This window comes from Tupaia chinensis, unplaced genomic scaffold (assembly GCF_000334495.1).
Source record: "Tupaia chinensis unplaced genomic scaffold, TupChi_1.0 Scaffold000002_1, whole genome shotgun sequence".
NCBI lineage: Eukaryota > Metazoa > Chordata > Mammalia > Scandentia > Tupaiidae > Tupaia > Tupaia belangeri.
The window spans coordinates 1,324,163-1,350,029 of record NW_006159428.1 but is presented as its reverse complement, the minus strand read 5'-3'; the positions used below and the strand labels follow the sequence as shown (position 1 = coordinate 1,350,029).

The window sequence follows — 25,867 nt, the reverse complement described above, 5'->3', positions numbered from 1 at the left end:
ACTTTACAAATTAGGTCAATGTAACATTACATTTGCAACACACATGGAAATGGCAGGCAATCAATTAGAGAGCTAAAGAGTAGCCAGGTTTTCTCACGTGATACATAATTAATACATCCCAAATACTGGGGAATTGCTTTCTTTGGTGGTGATTATGTAATCTTCCACTACACTTTATTTTCTTGGCACATTTATTCATAAATGGATAAATCAGTAACATGAATGAATCCAAATAGTCAACAATCACCAATGGATTAAGAGCAACAGCATACCTAATACTCGAAGCATCATAAATTGCATTCCCAATGCTAGAGACCGTTCCTTCTGATTGACACACCTGGAAATAATAAATAAAATACATGAGATCAATAAAGGTTGTATAGTATGTTGACTCTGAGCAAGTTCATATTTATAGCAGTTTATCATTTCTATACTAAAGTGTACACACAAAATAAGCACAGTATTTGTAAAAGCTTATAACCATAGTATTTCTGAAATTATAAAAGAAAAACATTATCTACCTAAAATATTTCAAATAATACTAAAGAGTTACAAACTTCTATGAATTTTAACAAGTGTAAAGGAGAAACGGTATTCATAAGACTAACTTTTCATTTAAAAAAACACAGTTGACTACATGGGAGTCCAGAGACACAGCCATTATGCTAACTGCTGGTCCTGGGGAAAAAAAATTTAAAGTTAAACTAGTATATGTGCAAAAAAAAAAAAAACACTCTTAATTTTTTAACTAGCTTTTAATTCTTAAACTTTTATTTTTTTAAATTTTTCATTCTTTTTAACTTAAAATTTTAACCAGAGGAGGCATATGCTCCCAGGTAAGAGACAGAGAAAGAGAGAAAGCATCCCCATGAAGGATGGTCACACTGCAATCCTTTCTCCTTCAATTCTCCCTCTTTTCGGGATTTCAGGTATGCCCAGATGCCCAATATGTTTTGCAAGTTATCAGGCCTGGGACTTGAACCATTTAGTCAGCCATGTAGGCTCCAACCACCTTAAACCACACTGCCAACCCACCCTAGCTTTTACTAACTTTGAGATCAAAATTATACCTATTGGATAAGAGTACATATCGTGTGCAGTATTCAGTAGTTCCTAAAGCTCAATTTGATTCAACAATAATTCATAAGGAATGATGTCAGAGTTAAATGAAATATGATGATGGCATAGAAGAGTTGTGAAAGATGAAAGAGATAAAATAGTCTTTAAAACAGGAAAGTAGTTAAAGGGGATTTATGTAATTTTTCAAAAAATGAAGTCACAAAAAGCTTTTCTCTCTTCTCTAAATACTTCCAACTTCTATAAAGTGTAATGTTAACAATTTAAAGTTTTCAGACACTTACCATTCATCAAAAAAATGGAACTGTCCAAAAGTCACAATCGAATATTAAGACAACAACAACAACAACAACAAAAACTAAAAGATAATTTGTTAGGAGATGATACGGAAAAGTTGATGAGCCTATGGGAGGGCAGGTATAAAAAATTTCTGTAAAATGATAAAGAAGGAGAAAGAGCAAACTGACAACAAGAGACACAGCCATTATGCTAACTGCTGGTCCTGGGGAAAAAAAATTTAAAGTTAAACTAGTATATGTGCAAAAAAAAAAAAAACACTCTTAATTTTTTAACAAGCTTTTAATTCTTAAACTTTTATTTTTTTAAATTTTTCATTCTTTTTAACTTAAAATTTTAACCAGAGGAGGCATATGCTCCCAGGTAAGAGACAGAGAAAGAGAGAAAGCATCCCCATGAAGGATGGTCACACTGCAATCCTTTCTCCTTCAATTCTCCCTCTTTTCGGGATTTCAGGTATGCCCAGATGCCCAATATGTTTTGCAAGTTATCAGGCCTGGGACTTGAACCATTTAGTCAGCCATGTAGGCTCCAACCACCTTAAACCACACTGCCAACCCACCCTAGCTTTTACTAACTTTGAGATCAAAATTATACCTATTGGATAAGAGTACATATCGTGTGCAGTATTCAGTAGTTCCTAAAGCTCAATTTGATTCAACAATAATTCATAAGGAATGATGTCAGAGTTAAATGAAATATGATGATGGCATAGAAGAGTTGTGAAAGATGAAAGAGATAAAATAGTCTTTAAAACAGGAAAGTAGTTAAAGGGGATTTATGTAATTTTTCAAAAAATGAAGTCACAAAAAGCTTTTCTCTCTTCTCTAAATACTTCCAACTTCTATAAAGTGTAATGTTAACAATTTAAAGTTTTCAGACACTTACCATTCATCAAAAAAATGGAACTGTCCAAAAGTCACAATCGAATATTAAGACAACAACAACAACAACAACAAAAACTAAAAGATAATTTGTTAGGAGATGATACGGAAAAGTTGATGAGCCTATGGGAGGGCAGGTATAAAAAATTTCTGTAAAATGATAAAGAAGGAGAAAGAGCAAACTGACAACAAAAAAACTGGCAAAACAGCCAGGGAATAACCTGTTTTCAATCAGTTAGCACTGTTTAGAGGAAGATTTAATCTTACAGAAGCTAATGTTTATAAGGTAGAATGCATGTCATCCTGATTTGGAGTGCATTTAGTTTCCACAATGCTCAAATGCTGTTAAACCCATTGCCAACACACAGCTGAAGCTTCATGAATGAAGCAGAGAAACTAACACCAGTTGGGGGTGTGTGGTGAAAGGGGAACTCTTTTACACTGCTGGTGGGAATGTAGATTGGTGCAATCACTCTGGTGAATAATTTGGAGATTCCTCAAAAATCTACAGATAGATCTGCCATATGATCCAGGGATCCCACTCCTCGGTATCTACCCAAAGGACAGAAGAATTCTTCATTGGAAAAGTGCTTGCACATCGATGTTTATTGCGGCACTATTCATAATTGCTAAGTCTTGGAACCAACCCAAATGCCCCCATATGGAGGAATTGATTGAAAAACTGTGGCACATATACTCTATGGAATACTCAGCCATAAAAACCAACAGAACCCTGGCTTTTGACAGAAAGTGGAAGAATATGGAAGATGTACTGCTGAGTGAGGCAAGCCAGGCTATGAAAGAGAGACATTGTATGTCCCCACTTAACATATACTGTATGTCTGCATTCTATGACTGAAACTGATTGACTAACGGTTAAACAATCACAAGAGATGGGTGTGAATGTCCGACGAGGTGTATGTGGGGGAGTGGGGCCTAACAAAGGACATTTGGAGAAGGGATACGGAGGTGGAGCATTGATGGGATGGGGAGGTGTGGTGTTATCTGTTAAAGATATTTTGATCAATGGGTCTGGGGAGAAATGTGCACATATCGAAATGGTCTCATTGTAAACCAAACAATATGATTGAAAGTATATACAAAAAACAAATAATAAATAATGTGGGAAAAAAAAAAGAAAATCATACATACCTTAGGATGGACACAGTTATAGGAGTAGCAGCCATAAATGTGAAAATGACTGTGAGAAGGAAAATGCTAAGAAATACAGGTAACTTTGCACATTGAGTTTTACACTTTCCAGCTTTAGCTTCAAATCCAAAACTTTCTGGAATCGATGTTATTTCTGCTTTCCTTTCAATACAGGAACAGTTGTAATATATCTAAAAAAATTAGACATAAAAATACTGAAGGTGCTTAGTTTTAAAACATATTCTTATTATTGTAAATTAGATTATCTTTAGACATGGTACACTCACACTGTCTCGATCCATATGTTGGATCGCCAGGAAAGTCATGATGCATTTTTGCACAGAAAAACATAGAAAAGTGTCAGGACTCTCCCAGAACTTAATATAAAAAAATATGTTGAGGAACAGTAATTAACCCTTAAAAAGTAAGCAGGAGAAGCAAACAATATTTATGAGTCACAGTCATCCACACTTGACTTTTGTGGTCATCCTTCTACCTTGTAACTTATTGGTGCAAGAATATCAGTTAAGTGATCTCATACGTTCAAGACTAGTTTCAATAGACGATAATTAATCAAATTATACTTTCCTGCTAATTCTCTTCTTTTCCATTATAGGAGGCAAAGAAGCATCTATAGTGATTATCAGCAATAGTTTTTGGTTTTTGGTCGAAAAGAGGTAAACATTGAATACATTTATTACACATGATTGAGGATATGTGTAGAAGTATACATGTGTATAAAACATAAAAAATGAATAACTGCCCACATATACATTAATGTTGGTTTTAAAAAGAATGAAATATTTTTATAAATTATTTCAGTTAATTATTTCTACGTTTTCATGTAGAAAAAATATTTTCTTGCAATGTTCAATGTGTCTTTACATAGGAAAAGGACAGCAGTTTCTTATCTCTTATTTCAAATGTGGTTAAGACCACTGGACTCCCACATGGCAGATCACGGTTGGAGTCCTGGACCTGGTGGCTTGCTTTCTCTCTCTCTCTCTCTCTGTTTCTCTCTCTGTCCCTCTCTGGTCAAATTAAAATAAACAAATAAATACATAAAGTTAAATAAAATGGCTCTTTTAGAAAAGGAATAAAAATTTGTCATAATTTTTACATATTTTATTCATTGCGATCTTGTATAGTATACATTTCTCCCAGGTTCTTTTTAAAGTATCACATTATCTACTAATGCATAGTGTTATGTACTCCTTGTAATCTGAATATATTTATTGCCAAGGCTCTTAAGTTTAGCTGAATTGAAATGTTTAAATTGCAATGTAGCACAAAAAAATTCCACTAGATTCTCTCCAACTATTTAACTGTCCTAAGAATAGAAGCATCTGAACAAGCTGATAAGCATTTTTAAATTAAAAGTAAATTTACATTTGCGAATAATCTAGATATTTTCAAATTTATCCATAATGCAAAAGGTAGAATAAGCAAATATTCACAAAGTTTCTATTACATGCACTGTTCTTTGTAATAGGTTTCTGCCACCAAGGATCTTAAAATTGAAGAAAAATAAAACAATGTAGGGACCAGCAGGTGGCATGGTGGTTAAGGTGCTGGACACTCCCACATGGCCGACCACGGTTCAAGTCCTGAACCTGGTAGCTTGCTTTCTCACTTTCCCTCTCTCTCTGTGTGTGTCTAACTCTGGTCAAATTTTAAAAAATAAATGAATGGATAAATAAATAAATAATTTTTAAAAAAATGTAAAAAGGTAAATGATATTTCACTACTGTAACAGAAATGTTACAGAGATGTCTCCCTCCCCCCCCTTGTGCATGTGCCCCGTAGTGAATTAAAAAATAATAATGATGATAAATAAGACTAAATCATTCTTTTTAAAAACAATTGCATAAAAGGAAGAGTATTTTTTTCAGATGGAGAGGTCAGGGGCTGCTTAATGGAGGAGGTAGGACAGGAAAGAAAAAAAATGGGCTCTGTAAAACGTCTAGAGGGATCAAGAAAGACAACGGCTCACTAATGGTAAAACAGCAGGTCGAAGTTACCTTTGGTGTAGTTTTTGAAACAGAGTTTAAACAACCTGCAAAGCAGGGAGAAAAATATTGAACTCCATCTTCTCCACAGACAGGATAATAATATGATTGCAAACAGTTACAATTGGCATTGCAAGGGGCTGTCAGGTTCCCCAGGTTGCCTGTCCTGTAATTAAGAAAGGATAAAAAAGGTAAGTTATCTATGCCGTAACTTTTAGTGAACAGCTCAGAAGCATTGCTGTATCTTGCCGGTCCATCATTCACTCACTCACTCAGTATATATTGGGTAAAGTCAGGACCTATTTTTCTATGCAAAAATGTGTCATGACCTTTCTGACAACCCAACAGAATCACTGAAAGCATAAAACAAAATTTCTACTTTTGCACATGGAGCTTAACTTCCTGAGGGGAAGCAGCAATAAAATGTTACACAATATCATGTTGTCACTGATACGAAAAATAAGCAGAGTAATAAAGACAGTAGTAATTGTCATTTGATGCCAGCTAACTCTTGGAAGGGGCTAGATCTATTGATCCATAGATGCAAAGACCCTCTCACCCCCCTGTTTTTAATTACTGGAGGGGCACATGCACTTGCCAGAGAGAGAAAGAGAAGGACAAAGCACCCCACATAGGATATGCCCATGCCAGTTTCTTTTCTTTGAAGTCTCCACCCTGCTAGGATTTGAGGCACAAATGCACATGGACCCTTGGCCTTTTGGACTTGACTCCCTTAACCACGAGGCTATAGATCAGTCCTGCAAAAGCCCATTTTAACCCACCTGTGCTGATGTCTCAGAGACCCTTTGCATCACGCAGCTGGAAACCCTACATTCTCACAAACTCTTCTCCCCACCCTTTCCAAAGCAGTATTTATTGAGCTTCTGAATCTGTTCTTCCCTTACATCTTTCTTATACACATGTTTCTTCTTCAATTAGGCTGTTTTGACTATGTTTTGTCATGTTATGAACCTTTTCATTTGCAGGGTACAGTAGCTAAAATTTCTTTTAAAAAAAACTTAAAATTTGAGACCATGGGTGGGGGGGAGGGGGAGAAGAGATCATGGGGGGAAAAAAGATCTGACAATCTGACACCTACTTTGTGACACTAAACTCTACTTATAGCTACATATACATACATAGATATAAATGGATGTGGGTATATGGATGCATATACTCATTTTCTGCTTTTTCAACAGTAAGAAATGTGTATGTTCATTAAACAGTATCTCCATATATTCTTGATATATCTCGATGGCCAACCCTGTATCCTGGTGGGTTAAGATGAGTTAGTTGGTACCTGCAAACTAACACCATCCATCTTACTTCTTTTCAGATTACGCTAAGGACAGGTTGCCTGGTAGTAACTCTTGTTTCAGGTCAAAAATAAATGAATAAATAAAATAAATCAAGTGAATTCACATATACTTTTTCTTGTTACTCGAGGTGATAACATGTGTGTTAAACTATCCAGATCTTTCTGGTTTTCCTAAAGGAAAATGCAGAAAAACTATTTTGTTGGTAAAATTTATGGGGATGAAAGAAATCTGCAAAACTAATTTCTATCTGCCTTTTAACATTGTAAGATACGTTTCTACTGTTTCCAGACACAACCAAAACTCATTTAAACTAGCCCCTGAACCTAAACCTTCAGTTTTTACAGCATTTATACATTTGGCTTCACATATTCACTCTCTTTGTACCCTTAATAGACATTTAAACCCTATTTTGCTATAATGCCGTGAGTCATTCCCGAACCTAATCAAATAAAATTGAAAAGTTCTCATTCTTTTGAATTCCGTAGCCTTTTGTGGGTCTCTTATTACCTAAGTCATCTGTTTTGTTTTCCAGTCTCTCCTTTAGAGCAGGGTTTTGGCTATAAATAGAGGAAGCTTTCAACCACTGTTGAATAAACGTAATGGAGCCTAAGAAAACAGTGCTTCACAATGCTGAGCGTCAAAGCAATGCGCAAGAATGACAGACACATGGACAGCCACTACGAATTATGCTGTTACTGGCAAGCTTTGCCAAAGAAAGTACAACTGAGTTATGTCCTCCTCCTGCCATATTACACGAAATGATGGAGTCCTTGACCTGGACCACCTCCACCCTCGACGGCTCAACGCGTCATGAAGCAAAGCAGCACTGTGCGCTACGCTATGCGGCTACATAACACCCTCCGGCTCCATCCGCCCCTCGTAGCTTAGAATTTCAAAGTAAAACAAACAAGGCAAAGGAAGAAGGATAAACGATCAAGCCAGTTATACACAGAAACACATTTACAGGTCAGAACAAGAAAATATTTCTCTACAATAATCATGAACCTCTAAGTAGATCTAAGCGTGATAAGGGTCACATGGACTAGTTTCATTTTAATTTCTCTTCTCCTTTCAACCCACCCAAGAAGGGAATTTTCTTATAGGAGTCATTTCCACGTTTAAAAAGTTAAAGTGGCAGGAACATGTAAATGAAATTCTCCTTAGGATGAGAATTCCTTATGAAGACAAAGGTTCTCTCGTGTTAATCTTTGTAACCTTAAGCCAAGCGTAGGGCCTAGGTACATGATAGTGTCTACTTAAATACTCTCTGAAGGGCCAGGGGATGATGCAGGGGCAACACTTTAGAACACGTCTGGGTTTGCATGCCACACTGGACTGAGCATGCAGACACATGCAGGTGTGCCCATGGTCCAGGCCAGCTGGGACTGGAGTGGATGGGTCACGTAAAGACTGTTGAGAGTCTTCCGTTTCTCTCTCCCTTTCTCTCGTGGAAGAAACAAATGAATAAGCTTAACATATATATACTTTAAAAATTACTCTAACTACCCTCGACTTTTAAGAAGAAAGACATCAATCATTTAAACTTAAAAACAAAAACACATGTTCTCCCATAGATAGATGCTTTTCGTTTCGTTTTGTTTTTGTTTTTGTTTTTGAATGCTTTGTATTCTTTTAAAAAGCCAGTTCCTCTCCATTTTCTTTCAGAAAGCGTATTCTTGGAAATATCCACAGAGTGCATAGCATACTACGCTGATATGAGGATCAAACAGCACTGAAATACACTTACCCATTGTATGGCTCAGACACACCAGCAAATGACTCGTTTTCACAGTTGGCGTAGATAAACACAAAACTCAGCGCAAGGGCAGCTCCGGACGTGAGCAAGGCAAACTTCATGGTCTTTTTACATGTCATTTTGAATTTTGAAACAAAGAAACCACCCAAAATCTGACCCAGAGCAGCTCCAGGGATTAAAACCGCCCCTAGTGAGAAAGAAAAAACAGTGAGAAAAGACTCAAGTAGACTCAGTGATCCAGATCCATACCAATAACTAGAAAGCAGAGAAACAACTAGGTCTTCCATACAGAAAAGCGTTTACCTGATATAGAAATGTATGCATGAATGACTTGATAGGTCCCTAAGTAAGGGAATAATAAAGTCAATCTATTGACATTAAGATCTACACATACTTTCTTGGGAACCAGCAGTTAGCGTAATGGCTATGTCGCTGGACTCCCACGTAGTCGACCACGGTTCATGTCCTGGACCCAGTGGCTTAAAACTCATGCCGGGCACATGTGTGTGCGTGCCCAAGATCCCGAGATGAGAATGGAGGAGAAGGGACTGCGGTGTGACCATCCTCCCTGGGGGGTGATTTCTCGCTTTCTGTCTCTATGTCTCTCTCTGTCTGTCTGGCAAGCGCACGCGCCCTATAGTGAAAACCTCTCCAAAAAAAAAAGATGTACACATCCTTTCTTTAGCCTTTCAACATTGTTCCTCTCACCTATATACAACAGATTGTTTAAAGTTCGAAAATCAGAAACTTTTACCTAAGTCAACATGTAAAGTTTACATTTTAAGGATTGAGATAGCCAAAGTTATATATTATCCTAATCAAAACTTAATATGACCAAGTAAAATTAAGGTTAACTTGGAACGAAGAAAATGTTTTACCTCCAAGTGTAGCTGCAAAGCTGGATGTCAATCCAAATTGATTTTCTATAAACTTAGGTAAAAAGGCAGCAAATCCAGTAGTAATTAAGGCTTCTGAAGAAGTTGATAGAACTAAACACATAAGGACAGTATTCTTCATCAAACTCTAGAGAGAAATACAATTCACCCAGTGAGTAACTCTGATTATGCTGTACGGTTTGGCATTACAATAGCAGTATGGTGAAATGACAAAATTTCTACCAAATACCATACTATTATCTGTGAAATTCCAGCATGTCCTCCAACATAAAAATATAGCTATGGATAATTCATAGGCTTACATAGACAGTAATGAAAAAAATGAATGTGAAGAGTCACAGAATTGACAGGGGGTGGATTCACCCATATGGTGATAATGGCTTTATCACCTTCAAGGGGCCAGAGCAAGAAGGTAAAATCCCCTTAAAAATATTCCTTTCTCGGACCAAAAGTTAGCGTAATGGGTATGTCGCTGAACTCCCATGTAGTCGACGGTGGTTCGAGTCCCGAACCCGGTGGCTTAAACTTACGCCAGACACCATGTGTGTGCATGCCCAAGATCCCAAGAGAGAATGGAAGAGAAAGGATTGCAGCACTGCCATCTCCCCTGGGGAGTGATTTCTCACCTTCTGTCTCTGCAAGCACCCCATAGCAAAAACCTCTCCAAAAAAAAAAAAAAAAAAAAAAACCCCCAAAAAAAAAAAAAAAAAAAAAAAAAGAAAGGAAATGTTCCTTTCCTAGTCTTATGGTAAATCTTCATACTATATCTAGTCCCATTTGATTTTTTCCAATTGTGTTTTGAATTCATATAACTAGCAAATGAAGAACCCGAGACTGTGAGCACAGACAAGAATGGTTTCTAAGTGCAACACTTGCAGTATTGTTACACAATTAAAGGACTCACTAATTAAGAATCTTAGACAGGTAAGACTAGCAGATGATGTAATGGTTACATTGCTGGACTCCCATGTAGTCAACCACGGTTCAAGTCCCAACCAACTGCTTAAAACACACTAGGCGTGTGTGCGTGCATGGCCAAAATTCTGAGAGGAGAATGACTAGGCGTGCATGGCCAAAATTCTGAGAGGAGAATGGAGAAAGGACTGCAGCGTGGCCATCCCCCACAAGGGGTCCTTTCTCTCTGTCTCTCCACAAACCATCCCCCACCCACACTGCCCCTGTGTATTACAACAATAGCAGTCGTAATTAAAAATTGAGAACAATCTCAACAAACACAAGAGTGCATAGCTGTGAGAAGTGGGAAAGGAGAAGTAGGCTGAAGTTAAAAATATTTATGGGTCTCAATTAAGAAAATGGCCATCAATAATAAACAGTAGATAATCTCACATCTTGAAAAGATTTTAAACTCCTCTGAACAAAACTTTTATGATCATAGAAAGAATGCTTGTCTGCTGCATATAACAGAACATACCAAAACAATTTTTTCAGAGGTTTTTGCCTTAGGGCATATGCACTTCCAGAGAGAGAAAGACAGAGACAGTGAAAGGGAAATTGAGAAATCACCCCTAAGCAGGGATGGGCACTCCATTCTCCTCTCAGGATCTAGGGTATGCACCCACATGCATGGCATGATTTTCAAGCCACCAGGTCCAGGACTCGAACCTCAGGTAGACATGTGGGAGTCCAGTGTCATAACTGCTACTTCATCTGCTGGCCCCAACACTTTTTTTTTAATCTCAAATTCAAACAAATTACCACTTACCACCACCTCTGCCAAAAGGAAGACTATCAGAGTGGCATTCTCAAAGATCTATTTACAATTCAGTGGTAATTGGTCCATCCATCATGTAAGGGGAATGACACGGAATAGCGGGCTTTAGTGCCAATGAGGACCATGGAGCAGTGCCGAGAGTAACTCGTGCTTTCTGCTCCACACTAGTTTTCATGTACTCCAAGACAACGAAACTAATCTGAAGAGTTGTTTGCAAGAGCTAAAATCGTAGTAAATGAGCAACCAAAAATGTATTATGGAAAGACTGTGTTTGTGTATGTGTGTCTATGCATGCATGTATGTGTGGTCATTAAGGCACAGGTGTAAAATATACACCTATCTACATACATGAACATACAAATGTGGAGCACATGCATGTGAGAGGCAGCACATGGGTGTGTAAGCGTGAGAGAGAGCACATTTGTGTTACCTTTAGAGCAGTTGGAAAATCTTTGATACTTTTCCCAAAATTCTCATCAGCATGGTATAAGAAACTACTCTTGTTCTGATGAGCCTGGGACGTTTTAGCAGCTTGAATTTTTGCTGTACCTGAAAAAAAAAACAAAAGGCACTTGTTCTATCACTTTACACGTCATTTTCAGAAATGTTCACTTTTTAAATTTATTTTATTTTTATTATTTCACAAGTATATAAATCTCGTAGCACGAGAAGCCAGTTCCTCTCTTTGCCCATAAAGTTGTACAGTACAAATAACTACGTCTATCATCAGCTTGTAGTCATTAGCACTAGCTACGGCAGTCACAGCCAGGTTAAGTACTGAACTGAGACAACGTTGTTCCAAGTACATATTTATTCTCTTAACTTAAAATCTCTTTCTTCCTTTCAAATGGTTGTTTTTATCATTTCCCTTTGTTCTCTTCCATCCTAACGTGCTTGGCAGATGAAATAATACCCTGGGTTTTTTTTGATGTTTTAGTAATGGTACTATAAATAAATTGAGAAACTAGTCAACATACGGAACTATAAATAGAATAACCCAGGGTAGAAAAATCAAGGAATTCACTAACTTCTAGTCTGCCAACATTTGTTTTACTCATTTCCAGAAGTTAATCATATATCTTCTTGCAAATATCAATGGGAATAACTAAATGCTATCAACCTACTATTTAAGTACAAGTACAGAAGTAAGACCTCAGAGAGGAATGGACATTCTTTTGCTTTGTTTTTAGTTTTTGCCATAGGGTGTGTGTGCTCACCAGAGAGAGCAGGAGGGAGAGGGAAAGTGGGAAATCACTCCCCACGGGGGAATGGTCATCCTACAATTCCTTCTCCATTTCTCCCTCCGTTCAGGATTTTGGACACACACACATGCCCACTATGTTTCTCAAGCCATTGGGTCTAGGACTCAAACCGTGCCACTGGCCCCCTGGGACCTGGCCACCTTATCACCATGCCATGTACTGGCCCTGAAAGGATATTCTTGTCTATTAACATCTTGTTTTACACAGACTGTCCAGCATTGAAATACAGTTTGAAAAAAATGAGTGTATGCATGACCTTAATGACTGAAAAAAATGAGTACATATATTTCCCATTATAAATAACTAACATAAACTTCTTAAGGCAGATTGGTCTTCTAAATTAATGACTAACTGGAGCCAGCCCCACAGTGCAATGATTATGCTCTGTGTAGTGGAAGCCGGATCCCATATGGCCAACCCGGGTCACATGTCAGCCCTGGCAGCTTATGCGCCGGGGTCCGATGAGCGCCTACTCAGGATCCTAACAGGATAAAAAGCTGAATGAACAAAAAGAAAGAAAAAGATTGCAGTATTATGAGGCTCCAATGGGGTTGCTTTCTATCCCTGTCCTTTCTCTCTCTGTCTCTCTGTCTCTCTGTCTCTGTCTCAGGTATACATACACCCTCTTACATTATAAAAGAAAAAAATAGTACAAAGGTGAGTATGCATGCAGTGTTATTGATTATTTATTGGAAATAAAACCCAAGACATTAAGATTGCTATGCAGTATTTCCTAAGATAAAGAGAGAGATTCAAAAGTTTACATAGGCAGAAAATTCATTTCTTTCTAGAAAAACAAATGGGCCAAATCTACAGTTCTTACTAATCATATAGGAAAAAAAAAAAAAAAACATGTGGCCTAGAGTTCAAATAAAATCATGGCATCCAGTAGGTGGTGCGGTGGTTAAGGTGTTGGACTCCCACATGGCCATCTGCAGGTCAAGCCCCAGACCCGCCAACTTGAAAAATCATCCTGGGTGTACGTGCATGAGAGCCCAGAATCCCAAGTCAAGAGGAGAATGGAGAAGAGATTGGGGTGTGTCCATCCCCCAAGGGTGATTTCTCACTTTCTGTCTCTCTCTCTCTCTCTGGTCAGAGCACACACTCCATGTTGGAAACCTAACAAAATCAAATCAAATAAAAATAAAAATTTAACTCTCTACTTAAGAAAAAAACAATGTTGGCTAGCCACACGAATCATGATAGCACAACACTCTGTGGTGCCAAAGCCAAGTGGGAGGGTCCCAGGTTAGGGACACTGGCATGTTTACCATGACCCTGGCTGGCTAAGGCTGGGGGTACATCACAGAATAAAGACCCTGTAGAGGGCCTAACACACTCTCTCTCTCTTTTTCATAAAGAAAATAAGGTTTTAAAAGAAACTTAAAGATCAAATAAACAGAACAAAACAAAAAAACAAATGAACAAACATATTTACCTGGTAAACGTTTCGGAAAGCAAGAAAAAGGTATGATCAAAGACCAAGCGAAGAGCCAAACTATAAGAAATCCAATCCACCAAGCCCCCAGCCATCGGGGGTCGTCCTCAGTGATGTCAGTGCTACACAACAGAAAGACGAGAAGAGGGTCAACATCTTATTAAATGAAAGGAAGTCACGGTAATCTCATTCAAGTGCTGCAGTAGAATGTTATTATAATACCTGAACTTGTGAAGCAGGCAAAAATGAGTTAGGAATAACGGTTTACAAAGTATTTTGAAAAGGCAAATATGATATAAAAGGTTGAAATATTTAATAGTTAATATATACATGATCAATATGTCAAAACTTACATAAAGTTTCTGAACATGTTTGAACTTTGGTTAAGGTATTTTCTCTTCTATTGTTTTAAATTCAACCTGTCTCACAGAAAATAACTTAATATATGTGAAGGCCATATGCCAGGCTTCAATAACAGCATCTTTTAATGTGAAATTATTCAAGTGATCTGTTAACAGTGTTTTTATAATGGTTCTTGTTTTTTAATAACAAAAGGCCATTTCCTAAAACGTACCACTCCTACAACTCAGATAGTTTTCCTCTGACATTAAAATGCCCTTTCTTAAAACTCTGTGTAATTTAAGAGTTTTTTTCCTCACACCTTTTTATGCTTTCCAGAAGATTAACCTCTGACTAACAGCTCAGTGAACCACATTTTCTTCATCGCTCTCAGTCATGCAGAGAAGTATGCAGTTATGAATCCTATCAGTAAAATGAGAAAATGAGGCATCAGGCCTCAAAGATCACTAACGTCTTTATTTATGAGAGATTTGTGCGATAGGGCCCATGCGCTCACTGAAGAGACAGAGAGACACAAAAAGCAAGAAATCACCCCCTAGGGAGATGGCTAAGCCCAAACCCCTTTCTCCATTCTCCTCTCAGGATTTTGGGTATACACACATATGTGCCTGGTGTGTTTCAAGCCACTGGCCCCAGGATTGGAACTGCAATTGACCATGTGGGAGTCCAGTGCCTTGTCCACTATGCCACCTGCTGGCCCCACTAACATTTTTATTAAGGAAAATGAGACAAGTGAGTGTGTAAGAGGGAAATTTTAGTGTCAAAAAGGTACACTTCAATTCATGTCTTGGCCACTTCCATCCTGTGTCTACCATTTACCTTTTAGGATTACTGAGAGGATTAGATAAGATGGCATGTGAAAAAAGTTAACACACAAAACATGTCTGGAATAGAGTACAGAATAAATAAATATCATCTGCTATTACCCTTCATTGTCACATTTGTTAAGGTGGCATGACTGTGAGCTCTATGGCATTATTGATGCCATTACTTGATTTATTCTGAGAATCACGGACTCCAGAGACATCTCAGGCTATCTACTTTCATCTAGCTCTACTGAAAGGATAACTAATTTTCAGTCAATTCTTGATACACGCATTGGCATGGAGTCCTAGGTATACATTCATTAAAATTTCAACAGGTGACTCTATTAAATGCCGTTTTTAATAAATACATTATTACACTAAGGGAAGGTGTAAATATGGTTCAGAAAGCATTGCAGCCAAAATATATTTGCTAGAAAGTATGCGTATTCGGTTTTATATCCTGAGGTTTCCTTCCTGCTGGATGAAGGAAGTACCCTGAAAATGTTCAGTCTACAACGTTAGCACTGAAGCACACAGAAGGCCTTGCCTGTGTCCCATAGCGACATCAATGTACATGGTCAGCAGCCGTCCTCCCAGCACATAGCCAACAGCAGGGCCCAAGATCGACATGGAATAGCCAATTCCTACAAGAACCAAGACATGGAAAATAGTCACATGTGCAACTTTGCTTTTCATATCTGACAAGAGTTCGAGGGAAGAAATATTGTACTGTAGGAAAATCTAAATGATTGGACTTACATCAAAATTACACATAATGTTACTAAAAGTATCACTTAACAGTAACGTTAGTCAATAATCTAGTCAAGAAACCCAAGTGTGTATATATATATATGTGTGTGTGTGTGTGTGTGTGTGTGTGTGTGTACATGACTCGATCCATGTAAAAGCTGTTTGACCACAGTAATGATTAAGATAAACCCAATAATTATAACCCAGGGTTAGTTATATTACGTTAGCTGCTGGCAGGGGTAATTTACTATTACTCTTTGCGGGTAACGGCAATTATTTACAGTATGGGGAAATGAGAAGCCTTTTCCACTCTGCACTCTCTCAGAAACGATTTTTATTTTGCACTATAGCAGCTGATACCGCTGAAAACAAGACCTAGAATTACTTTGTTTCTTAAAAGTAAGCCATTAGGGGACCAGCAGTTGGCATAATGGCTATGTCGCTGGACTCCCATGTAGTTGAGTGCAGTTTGAGTCCCAGACCCGGTGGCTTAAACTTAAGCCGGGTGCGTGTCCATGCGTGCCCAAGATCCTGAGAGGAGAATGGAGGAGAATGGATTGCAGAGTGGCCATCTTCCCCTGGGGGGTGATTTCTTGCTTTCTATCTCTCTGTCTCTCTCTTTCTGACAAGTGCACGCGCCATATAGCAAAAGCCTCTCCAAAAAAAAAACAAATAAATACATGAGTAAAAGTTTTATTCAAAGAGAAACTTGAATGAAGTTCAAGTTTTCATTTTATTTGTATTTATTTATTTTAAATTGTTTATACATTCAATCACTGTATATCATTACAACTTGCAAAATAAATTTTTCCAGCATGAATACACTGTATATTAGTCTAGTTAAAGATATTATTATACATATTATCATTAACAAATAATTTTCCATTTTTATGTCCCTTAAATGTTTGGCTTCTTTTTTATTTTATATCCTGAGGTTTCCTTCCTGCTGGATGAAGGAAGTACCCTGAAAATGTTCAGTCTACAACGTTAGCACTGAAGCACACAGAAGGCCTTGCCTGTGTCCCATAGCGACATCAATGTACATGGTCAGCAGCCGTCCTCCCAGCACATAGCCAACAGCAGGGCCCAAGATCGACATGGAATAGCCAATTCCTACAAGAACCAAGACATGGAAAATAGTCACATGTGCAACTTTGCTTTTCATATCTGACAAGAGTTCGAGGGAAGAAATATTGTACTGTAGGAAAATCTAAATGATTGGACTTACATCAAAATTACACATAATGTTACTAAAAGTATCACTTAACAGTAACGTTAGTCAATAATCTAGTCAAGAAACCCAAGTGTGTATATATATATATGTGTGTGTGTGTGTGTGTGTGTGTGTGTGTGTACATGACTCGATCCATGTAAAAGCTGTTTGACCACAGTAATGATTAAGATAAACCCAATAATTATAACCCAGGGTTAGTTATATTACGTTAGCTGCTGGCAGGGGTAATTTACTATTACTCTTTGCGGGTAACGGCAATTATTTACAGTATGGGGAAATGAGAAGCCTTTTCCACTCTGCACTCTCTCAGAAACGATTTTTATTTTGCACTATAGCAGCTGATACCGCTGAAAACAAGACCTAGAATTACTTTGTTTCTTAAAAGTAAGCCATTAGGGGACCAGCAGTTGGCATAATGGCTATGTCGCTGGACTCCCATGTAGTTGAGTGCAGTTTGAGTCCCAGACCCGGTGGCTTAAACTTAAGCCGGGTGCGTGTCCATGCGTGCCCAAGATCCTGAGAGGAGAATGGAGGAGAATGGATTGCAGAGTGGTCATGTTCCCCTGGGGGGTGATTTCTTGCTTTCTATCTCTCTGTCTCTCTCTTTCTGACAAGTGCACGCATTCTATAGGAAAAACCTCTCCATAAAAAAAAAAAAAAAAGTAAGCCATTAGATCCTGCCTTAGGACCACCTTAATCCCCCTACCCTAAATTCCTTTCCTTTAAAAGCCTGAGTGCTCCTACCCTTCAGCCTGATGTAACTCCCTTTCCTTCCGAAAGTGAATAAAGCTTTTCTACCCACCCCCAAAAAGTAAACCATTAGATCAGCTCTCCTGCCCTTAGTGCCTTTCCTCATTTTCATAAGCAGCAGAATTAAATCAAGCTTATTCAGCTGTCAGACATTTTAAAATCTGCCACATATAAATTTCAATTGCTGCGAAACAAAACTTAGACATGTACCAGTATATTAATATACTGCCACCTTCTAGACTTTTTAAATTAACTGCTGAGGTACTTATTATCATGTGAAAGAATATAAAACTTTGTATTATACTCCAAACTAAGCTTATAGGAATGACAAAAATGACCTATGTACTAGACCACGTTTCCAAAGTAAAGTTCAGGCCAGATGTTCTGAAAACTAAAAGAACACTGACTTATCTGTCTACTACCTAAGTTTATATTCCAGCTATATTTTAAAGTGTTAAAAAAAGTAGAAAACCTAAAGTATAATTTATAAGCAATTAAACACACACATATAAACAATACATGCCAAAATTAGTAAATGCAAGAAATCAGTGATCAAAATTATCTTAGGTGATGGAGTTTTGTTCTATATTTTCAATTGGGTCAGACTGGTCATTTTGTAGGGATCTCTCATATATTTGAGAGAGTATGAAATTACTGCACAAGTTTCCATACGAGGGATGTGCCCAAGAAGATGCAGTGGTCTTCGCTCTCAACACACAGACTCACAGTGGTTGTGGTTGCAGGTCTCCACGGTTAGAAGAGACTGGTGAGAATTCACAAGGCCATGCAAAAAATAGATGGCACGTCATGCCCAGGCTAGTTAGCTGCACCTTTAGAGGATGCCAGAGAAGGGATTAAATTCATGCTAGCGGGAATTAGATCACAAAGGGGAACTAAAAGACATGAATAAAAAGGGCTGATTGGAAGTAAAATACTCCGTAGTATTTACGGGCACTGTCTCTGGCTTCTTTTGTGGACTCTAGTCAAGTCTATGCAGGCGGTAACAAGGCACATAGAATGGCAGAGCTTAAACTCCGTGCCTTGTGGATGTCATCCCGGGGTTCAAGCAATCTAGACAGAATGCCACTGGATAGCTCTTCCCGTCCAGGAAGGTGGGGGGTCGGGTGTTTTGTAAGCCTGTGTTATGATTCTCTTAGAGAGTAAACAAACAGTAAGACGAAACCACAATGAGGCGATTGCATTCCCGATGAGCTCACCTATATAGAGAGAGGATTTGTGTATGGGTACCGACTCATCAATAAAGGCCGTGCCCAGGGTGTAGAGGGGCGTCCCTCCGACTCCCAGCAATAGCTGTCCCAAGATGAAGACATACAAGTAGTTAGAGAGTAAAGATGTCGAAGACGTACAGCTGGTGCTATTCCTTGATGCTGAGCAAGTGTCTGTAGGGGAGGAAAAAAGCAAGTATTACAATTGTGGATTTGCAGAAATGTAGCTAATAATGCTGCTTGTTTAGTTATGATATATATCTATTTAACTATACATTTCTACCTTACAAATTATACTCGCTGACATGATCTTCTTTATTTCTCCCCGTCATTTCAAAATTTGATTATATTAACATGCATACGTCACTGGAGAAAATGTATTAAATACTATGTTAAAATATAGAGAGTATGGAAGACACAGAACAAAACTAAGAAACAGTACATTAAAAATAAAAATTAACAAACTTTCGGGACTAGCAGGTGGCATGGTGATTAAGAGTGCTGGACTCCCACGTGACTAACCACGGTTCAAGTCCCGGACCTGGCAGCTTGCTTTTTCACTTTCCCTCTCTCTCACTCACTCTGTCCCACTCTGGTCAAATTTTAATTAATTAATTAATTAATTAATTAAAGTTAAATAAAATAATTATAAATAAATAAACCTTTTTGCTCATGTAATAAAGGTGTTTACTATTTCTCCCTTCCCCCAAAAAAATTAACAAATTTTCAGGCAAAGTAATCTAAACACAAACAAATCAAGTAGTGCCAGAAAAGGATAGTTTTCAAATTAAGAGGGAAACAAAAACCTTTTTTTCCCAAGTCATAAGTAAAGAATAGACACCACATTAAACTTATTCATTGATACCTTACATACTTTTCAAAATAGGATATTTTGAGCAAAACTGTCATCGTCAATACTCACTACAAAGCAAGCAGCGATACCGAAGTTACATTTAGTTATTTAGTCATTTAGAGCTCAAACTATTTCCTTAAATGTCTTTCTTTGAGATACCCTATCAAAGGAAAAATGGTTATCTTTAAGAATTGACTAAATTGTCTTTAAAATCATTTTTTTTTTTTTTTTGGGGAGAGATTTTTGCTATAGGGTGTGTGTGTTCTCCAGAGACACAGAAAGAGAGAAATCACCACCCAAGCGAATGGCCACACCACAGTCTCTTCTCCTCCATTCTCCTATTGGGATTTTGGGCATGCACATACATGAACCTGGCTTGAGTTTTAAACCACCAGGTTTATGCACGCCGCAATCCCTTCTCCTCCATTCTCCTCTCGGGATCTTGGGCACGCACGACACGCACCCAGCATGAGTTTAATCCATTGGGTCCGGGACTTGAACCGTGGTCACTAAGTGGGAGTCCAGCGACACAGCCATTATGCCATCTGCTGGCCCCTCTAAAATCCCTTTCTAAGGAAAAACTAGATAAAATAGTAAATTCTTTTTTTTTTTTTAATTTTGCCTGAGGACCAGTACTTTCACCAGAAAGACAGGGGAAGAAAGAAAGTGAGAAAGCATCCCCCCCATGAAGAATGGCCTTACTGTAATCCTCTCTCCATTTCTTCTTCCTTTTTAGAATTTTGGGTACACAAGCACATATGACGTGCTTCTCAATTTGCCATTTCCAAGATTCAAACTTTGAAGTCAGTCACGTGGAAACCAGTCTCTTTAACCAAACCACCATGCCACAGGTCAGCCCATAAACTTGTATTTCCTAACTCATGCGTTATCAATGAGCTGAAATGTTTTTTTAAAAAATAACTCTCACAGGCTTAGCCAGTGGCCAGGTAGTAGCTAAGCACGGACTCCAGAAACCATATAGAAGGTGAGGATTTGGTTCCTGGGTTGACCAGGCACATGGCAGGTGCAGCGTGCTTGGCTGAACGAAAAGCTGGGCACATCGCAGCCTGAGATCCTATTGACCGGGCTTGCCTTTCTCTCTCGGTCCATCTCGCATGACATATATAAGTAAATTCTAAAATAAGACTAATAATATTCTCAACCTTTTCCCTTTGAATGTGGTTTATTACTCGCAAATCTGCATTTTAACACTGGCCTGAGCTAATTCCATTCCCCCTGATATCAGACCAGGAGTCTTATTTCCTGATAAATGAGATAAGCAACACTCCCAAAGCAGCATTCCTGAGATTACCTGTCTTTAATTGCCATGGGTGGGGCAGGGAGAAAACACCCCACACTTGGAGCATGGCCACACCACAAGCCTTTTCCATTTCTCCACTTTAATGGGGATTTTGAGTGCGCGCGCGCGCACACACACACACACACACACACACTCACGCTCACACCTGGCATGTTTTTCAAGCCCCAGGGGCCAGGATTCCAATCCCTTGGTCAGTCACGTGAAATCCCCCTTAATTACCAGGCCACAGAGCCAGCCCTGTTATCCTTATTACAAGGTAGTGATGTGATGTATATTTAAGTTTCCCCAGGCACAATTGTGCAAGCCTTTCTGTAAGACAAGCTACAAAGAATAGAACTGCTAGGTCAAACTGTATAGATACGTATATCTTGACTCTCTTTTCAAAAAAATTTTACAGGTATGCAGTCCCTCCAACAACAAAGCAATTACCTCATATACGAAACATTAATTGCTACCAATTTCATTGGTTAAAAACATTACATGTTTGGTTTAATTTTTTAATGTCACCAGTGAAATCAAACATTTTCCCATGTTTGTGGAGCACTTGCATTTTCTATGAAATAACCTTTCAAACTGACACCACAGGTTCTTGAGTTTGATATAGGACATAAAACATTTCCCTGCAGCATAGTGATTACATATATATTAACCATGATTTTTTTTTTTTTGGAAGAGGTTTTTTTGCTATAGGGTGTGTGTGCGCTCGCCAGACAGACAAAGAGGGACAGAGAGACAGAAAGCAAGAAATCACCCCCCCAGGGGGTATGGCCACGTCGCAATCCCTTCTCCTCCATTCTCCTCTCAGGATCTTGGGCATGCATGCACACACGCCCCGCGTGAGTTTTAAGCCACCGGGTCCGGGACGCGAACTGCGGTCGACTATGTGGGAGTCCAGTGACATAGCCATTATGCTAACTGCTGGTCCCTTAACCATGATTTTATCCTAGCATTTTTATTACTTTATTTTTAATTCATACATAATCTTCTAGTGAAAGAGAACAGAGACCCAGAATTAGACTAATTAAAAAGCACAGTTATCCCTAACTTTTCTAGGTTTGAAGTTACTACGTGTGCGGTCTTATGTTACTGATTTGATATGATTTATTTACATATCCATTTATTTCGACACACGGTGAGTAAACATGTGAGAGAGACACTGGGATTGGGAAAATGAGAAATCATTCCACATGGGGGCTGGCCACGCCACACTCCCTTCTCCCTTCTCCCTTCTCCTTGCCGAGTTTTGGACACCCACGCATGTATGCCCATTGTAATGTTCAACTGCCGAGTTTAGGACTCAAACTGGCCAGCATGTGGGAGCGCAGCATGTTAATCACCACGCTATCGGCTTGTCCTTTATGTTACTGATCTTCACAGCGCCTCTCCAGCATAAGTCTCTTGTTATTAACCTTAAGTTTTTTGTTTGTTTGTTTTGGTTTTTGAGAGGTTTTTGCCATAGGACGCGTGTACTCGCCAGCCAGACAGAGAGAAACAGAGAGACAGAAAGCGAGAAATCATCCCCCAGGGGGGATGGTCATGCTGCAATCCCTTCTCCGCCATTCTCCTCTCGGAATCTTGGGCACGCACGCACACGCGCCTGGCGTGAGTTTTAAACCACCAGGTCCGGGACGTGAACCGCTGTCGACTAAGTGGGAGTCCAGTGACACAGCCATTACACTAACTGCTGGTCCCTTAACCTTAAGTTTTGAAGGCCTATCGCAGACCGATTTTAACCGGTTCACAGTCCTACACAAAGCTCTGTAACAGTTTACAGATCTACCACTGAAATCTAACGCAAGCAACTGGCCAAGGGATAATTTACCTCTTTCAAAAGTAATAACCCAAAAAGGAAAGTTAATGGCACTGCAGAATAATCTCCAGGAAAAATGTCACCTCAATGTAGATTTTTAAATGACCACACTGCTATTAAAAAAAAAAAAAAAAGATAATAAAAATAATTGTTTCTAAAAACCAAGCGATCAGGGGACCAGAAGATGGCATAATGGCTACGTCGCTGGACTCCCATGTAGTTGACCATGGTTCAAGTCCCACACCCGGTGGCTTAAACTCATGCCAGGTGTATGTGCGTGTGTGCCCAAGATCCCGAGAAGAGAATGAAGACGGGAATGCAAAACGGACATACCCCCAGGGGGTGATCTCTTACTTTCTGTCTGTCTCTCTCTGTCTTTTTGTCTAGTGTATGCACCCTATAGCAAAAAACTTTCCAAAAAAAAAAAGAGAGAGAAAAGAAAAATGACCACCACCCCCCAAAACAAACAAACAAACAAAACAAACAAACAAACAAAAAAATAATCAAGCACTCAGAACAGGGATTTAATGAGTTCATGAAGGGACAGGCAGGTGATGTGGTGGCTAGGCACACTGCACTCTTGCATGGCCAACCAGGATTCAAGTCCCAGACCTGGAGACTTGCTTTCTCACCTTCTCTCTCTCGCTTTCTCTGTGTGTATGTGTGTGTGTGTCTCTCTCTGGAAATATTAAAATAATAGTGATGAATAAAGTTAAATGAAATAATTCTTAAAAAAATAATAAAAATATAAGCTCACAAAAATGTGGTGAAATAAGCAAAGTATAAAATAAAAAGAAAGGGGGGGGTTGAAAGGATTCATGAAAGACGTAAAATTAAAAACAAAATTACGGCCCGTCAGGTGGTGTGGTGGTTAGAGTGGCCGGATTTCACATTGCCAGCAACACAGTTCGAGTTCCGGACACAGCAGCTTAATAAACATGCTGAGGGCCAGCAGGTGGCATAATGGTTAAGGCAATGGACTCCCACATGTATGACCCTGGTTCGAATGCCAGACCCAGAGGCAAGAAACTCATGCCAGGCATGTGTGTGGGCTTGCCCAAAATTTTGAGAGGATAATGGAGGAGAAGCGATTACAGTGTGGACATCCCCTCTTGGGGATGATTTCTCACTTCCTGTCTCTCGGTCTCTATTTCTGACAAGCACAAGCACTTTATAGCAAATATCTCCCAAAAAAAGAAAAAAAGGAAAGAAAAAAAACCCACCATGCTGGGCATGTGCATCCATGCGTGCCCAAAATCTCAAGAGGAAAGTGAAGAAGGGATTGGAGTGTGGTCATCCCCCGGGATGTGCTTTCTCACTTTCTCTCCCTGAGAAGTACACACACTCATTAGTAAATTCAAAAAATATAATCTATCAGATACGAAGATCACACTGTAATGGGCAAAGGAGAATAGAGACGTTGCGAATTATAAGGACAGCGAGAACAGACTCGGGAAACACAAAAAATAAAAAAAAAAAAAAAGTAAGGTAAAACTGAAACACCAAGATTTTTAAAACTAGAGAGAAAATTACAGACATGGGATATAGACCAAGGGAATGACATGTGTGCATAATTGACCAGAATAGACAAATGTACGTCTATTCCAAGTTAGAATTGAGGAACCTATCCTGAAATACGCGGAGACTGTAAAGTGGCACAGAACATTCTAGGCAAATTTAATGAAGAACTTTTCCACACCAAGATGTTTCCTCATAAAGTCACTGGATTTAAAAGTCAAATAAAGATTTTTGAACGGCCAGGCAAAAAGAAAGTCATTTACGCAGGAGAAAATACAGAGCAGTAAGCTTTCATTAGACTCTTCTCAAGCAACCTTAATCCCACAGAGGCCGTGCTGAAATTCCAGAGAAGTAATTAGTCAAAGGTGAGTGCTGTGGCCAGACACACTGTCAATCAAATGTAAAGATAAAGACAAATATTTAAGCCTATTTTAAATTTCATAGAATGAACCTTCCCAGATAAAAAACAACTATTTAGAGAGTATGTTGTTTTTATTTTTCTTTTGTTTTGAGAGAGATTGTTGCTATAGGGCGTGTGCGCTGGCTGGAGAGACAGAAAGGAGAAATCACCCCCCAGGCGGATGGCCACTCCACCATCCCTTCTCCATTCTCTTGGGATTTGGGACATGTATACACACGGGTCAAGCATAAGTTTAAGTCACCAGGGCCAGGACCGAGGCTCCAACCACGGCCGACTACATGGGAGTGTAGTGACGTAACCACTACACCATCGCGGGTTTTAGTATAAAACAATGTATTACTCCGTGTTGTTACACAATTATAAAGTAGCTCAGTTTACCTATTCTGCACATTCTGTGGCATCATTATGAGAAACCACATAAACCTAGGATGTTGACTTCTAGTGGGAAATCAACCATTTCTGACCAAGCACATCCCTTGTGAATGAAGGCGTGGATTTGACAGTGCGCCACGAGAGGGAGCTCCTGCGTTGTTTATGATTTTGGAGGCGCATCGCCAATAAAACTACAGATTAGAGCCTCACATAATGCTTATGGGCAGATCAGTGTCCTTTCCTGGGCACTAATATCTGCAGGTCCTGGGGCAAAAGGACAAAAGGACAACTGCATAGCATGTCAAAATATTTAGAGGTTAAATACCAAACGTAGTCCAACCCTTAATCCCATTCCGAGGCCTACGGGCTGCTCCCAGGCTTTTCGTCCCAAGGGCCTGAAGGCGAAAGGCAGTTTTCCCTGGGCCTATCTTGCTGCCGGGTAGGGCAGGCTGGATTCCAGGCGCCCCACCACACTTTTCTGATAGACTTCTAGGAGGTGACTTTGCATCCAGAGGGAAGCTCAGAGTTCTGGGAGCCCAGTCTCCCTAAGTACCTCCAGCAGGTATTTGAGGTGCTAACTTAAAACAAAGTGGCCTCTCTTTCTTCCTTCCCAGGGAGTGGCTG

The 25,867-nt window shown here is 39.1% G+C and overlaps 1 protein-coding gene across 1 annotated transcript in view; it reads right to left on the bottom strand.

Moving 5' to 3' along the window:
* SLCO4C1 (solute carrier organic anion transporter family member 4C1) overlaps positions 1 to 25,867 on the bottom strand; it is a 63,178-nt gene that overhangs the window by 6,718 nt on the left and 30,593 nt on the right. The window contains exons 3-11 of the mRNA XM_006139789.2: positions 18,940 to 19,122; positions 16,755 to 16,851; positions 13,823 to 13,944; positions 11,553 to 11,671; positions 9,373 to 9,517; positions 8,486 to 8,681; positions 5,432 to 5,585; positions 3,411 to 3,601; positions 273 to 337 (exon numbers count right to left, since the gene is read on the bottom strand). Coding sequence (XP_006139851.1) covers positions 273 to 337; positions 3,411 to 3,601; positions 5,432 to 5,585; positions 8,486 to 8,681; positions 9,373 to 9,517; positions 11,553 to 11,671; positions 13,823 to 13,944; positions 16,755 to 16,851; positions 18,940 to 19,122 — 1,272 coding nt within the window. The remainder of the gene's footprint in view (positions 1 to 272; positions 338 to 3,410; positions 3,602 to 5,431; positions 5,586 to 8,485; positions 8,682 to 9,372; positions 9,518 to 11,552; positions 11,672 to 13,822; positions 13,945 to 16,754; positions 16,852 to 18,939; positions 19,123 to 25,867) is intronic.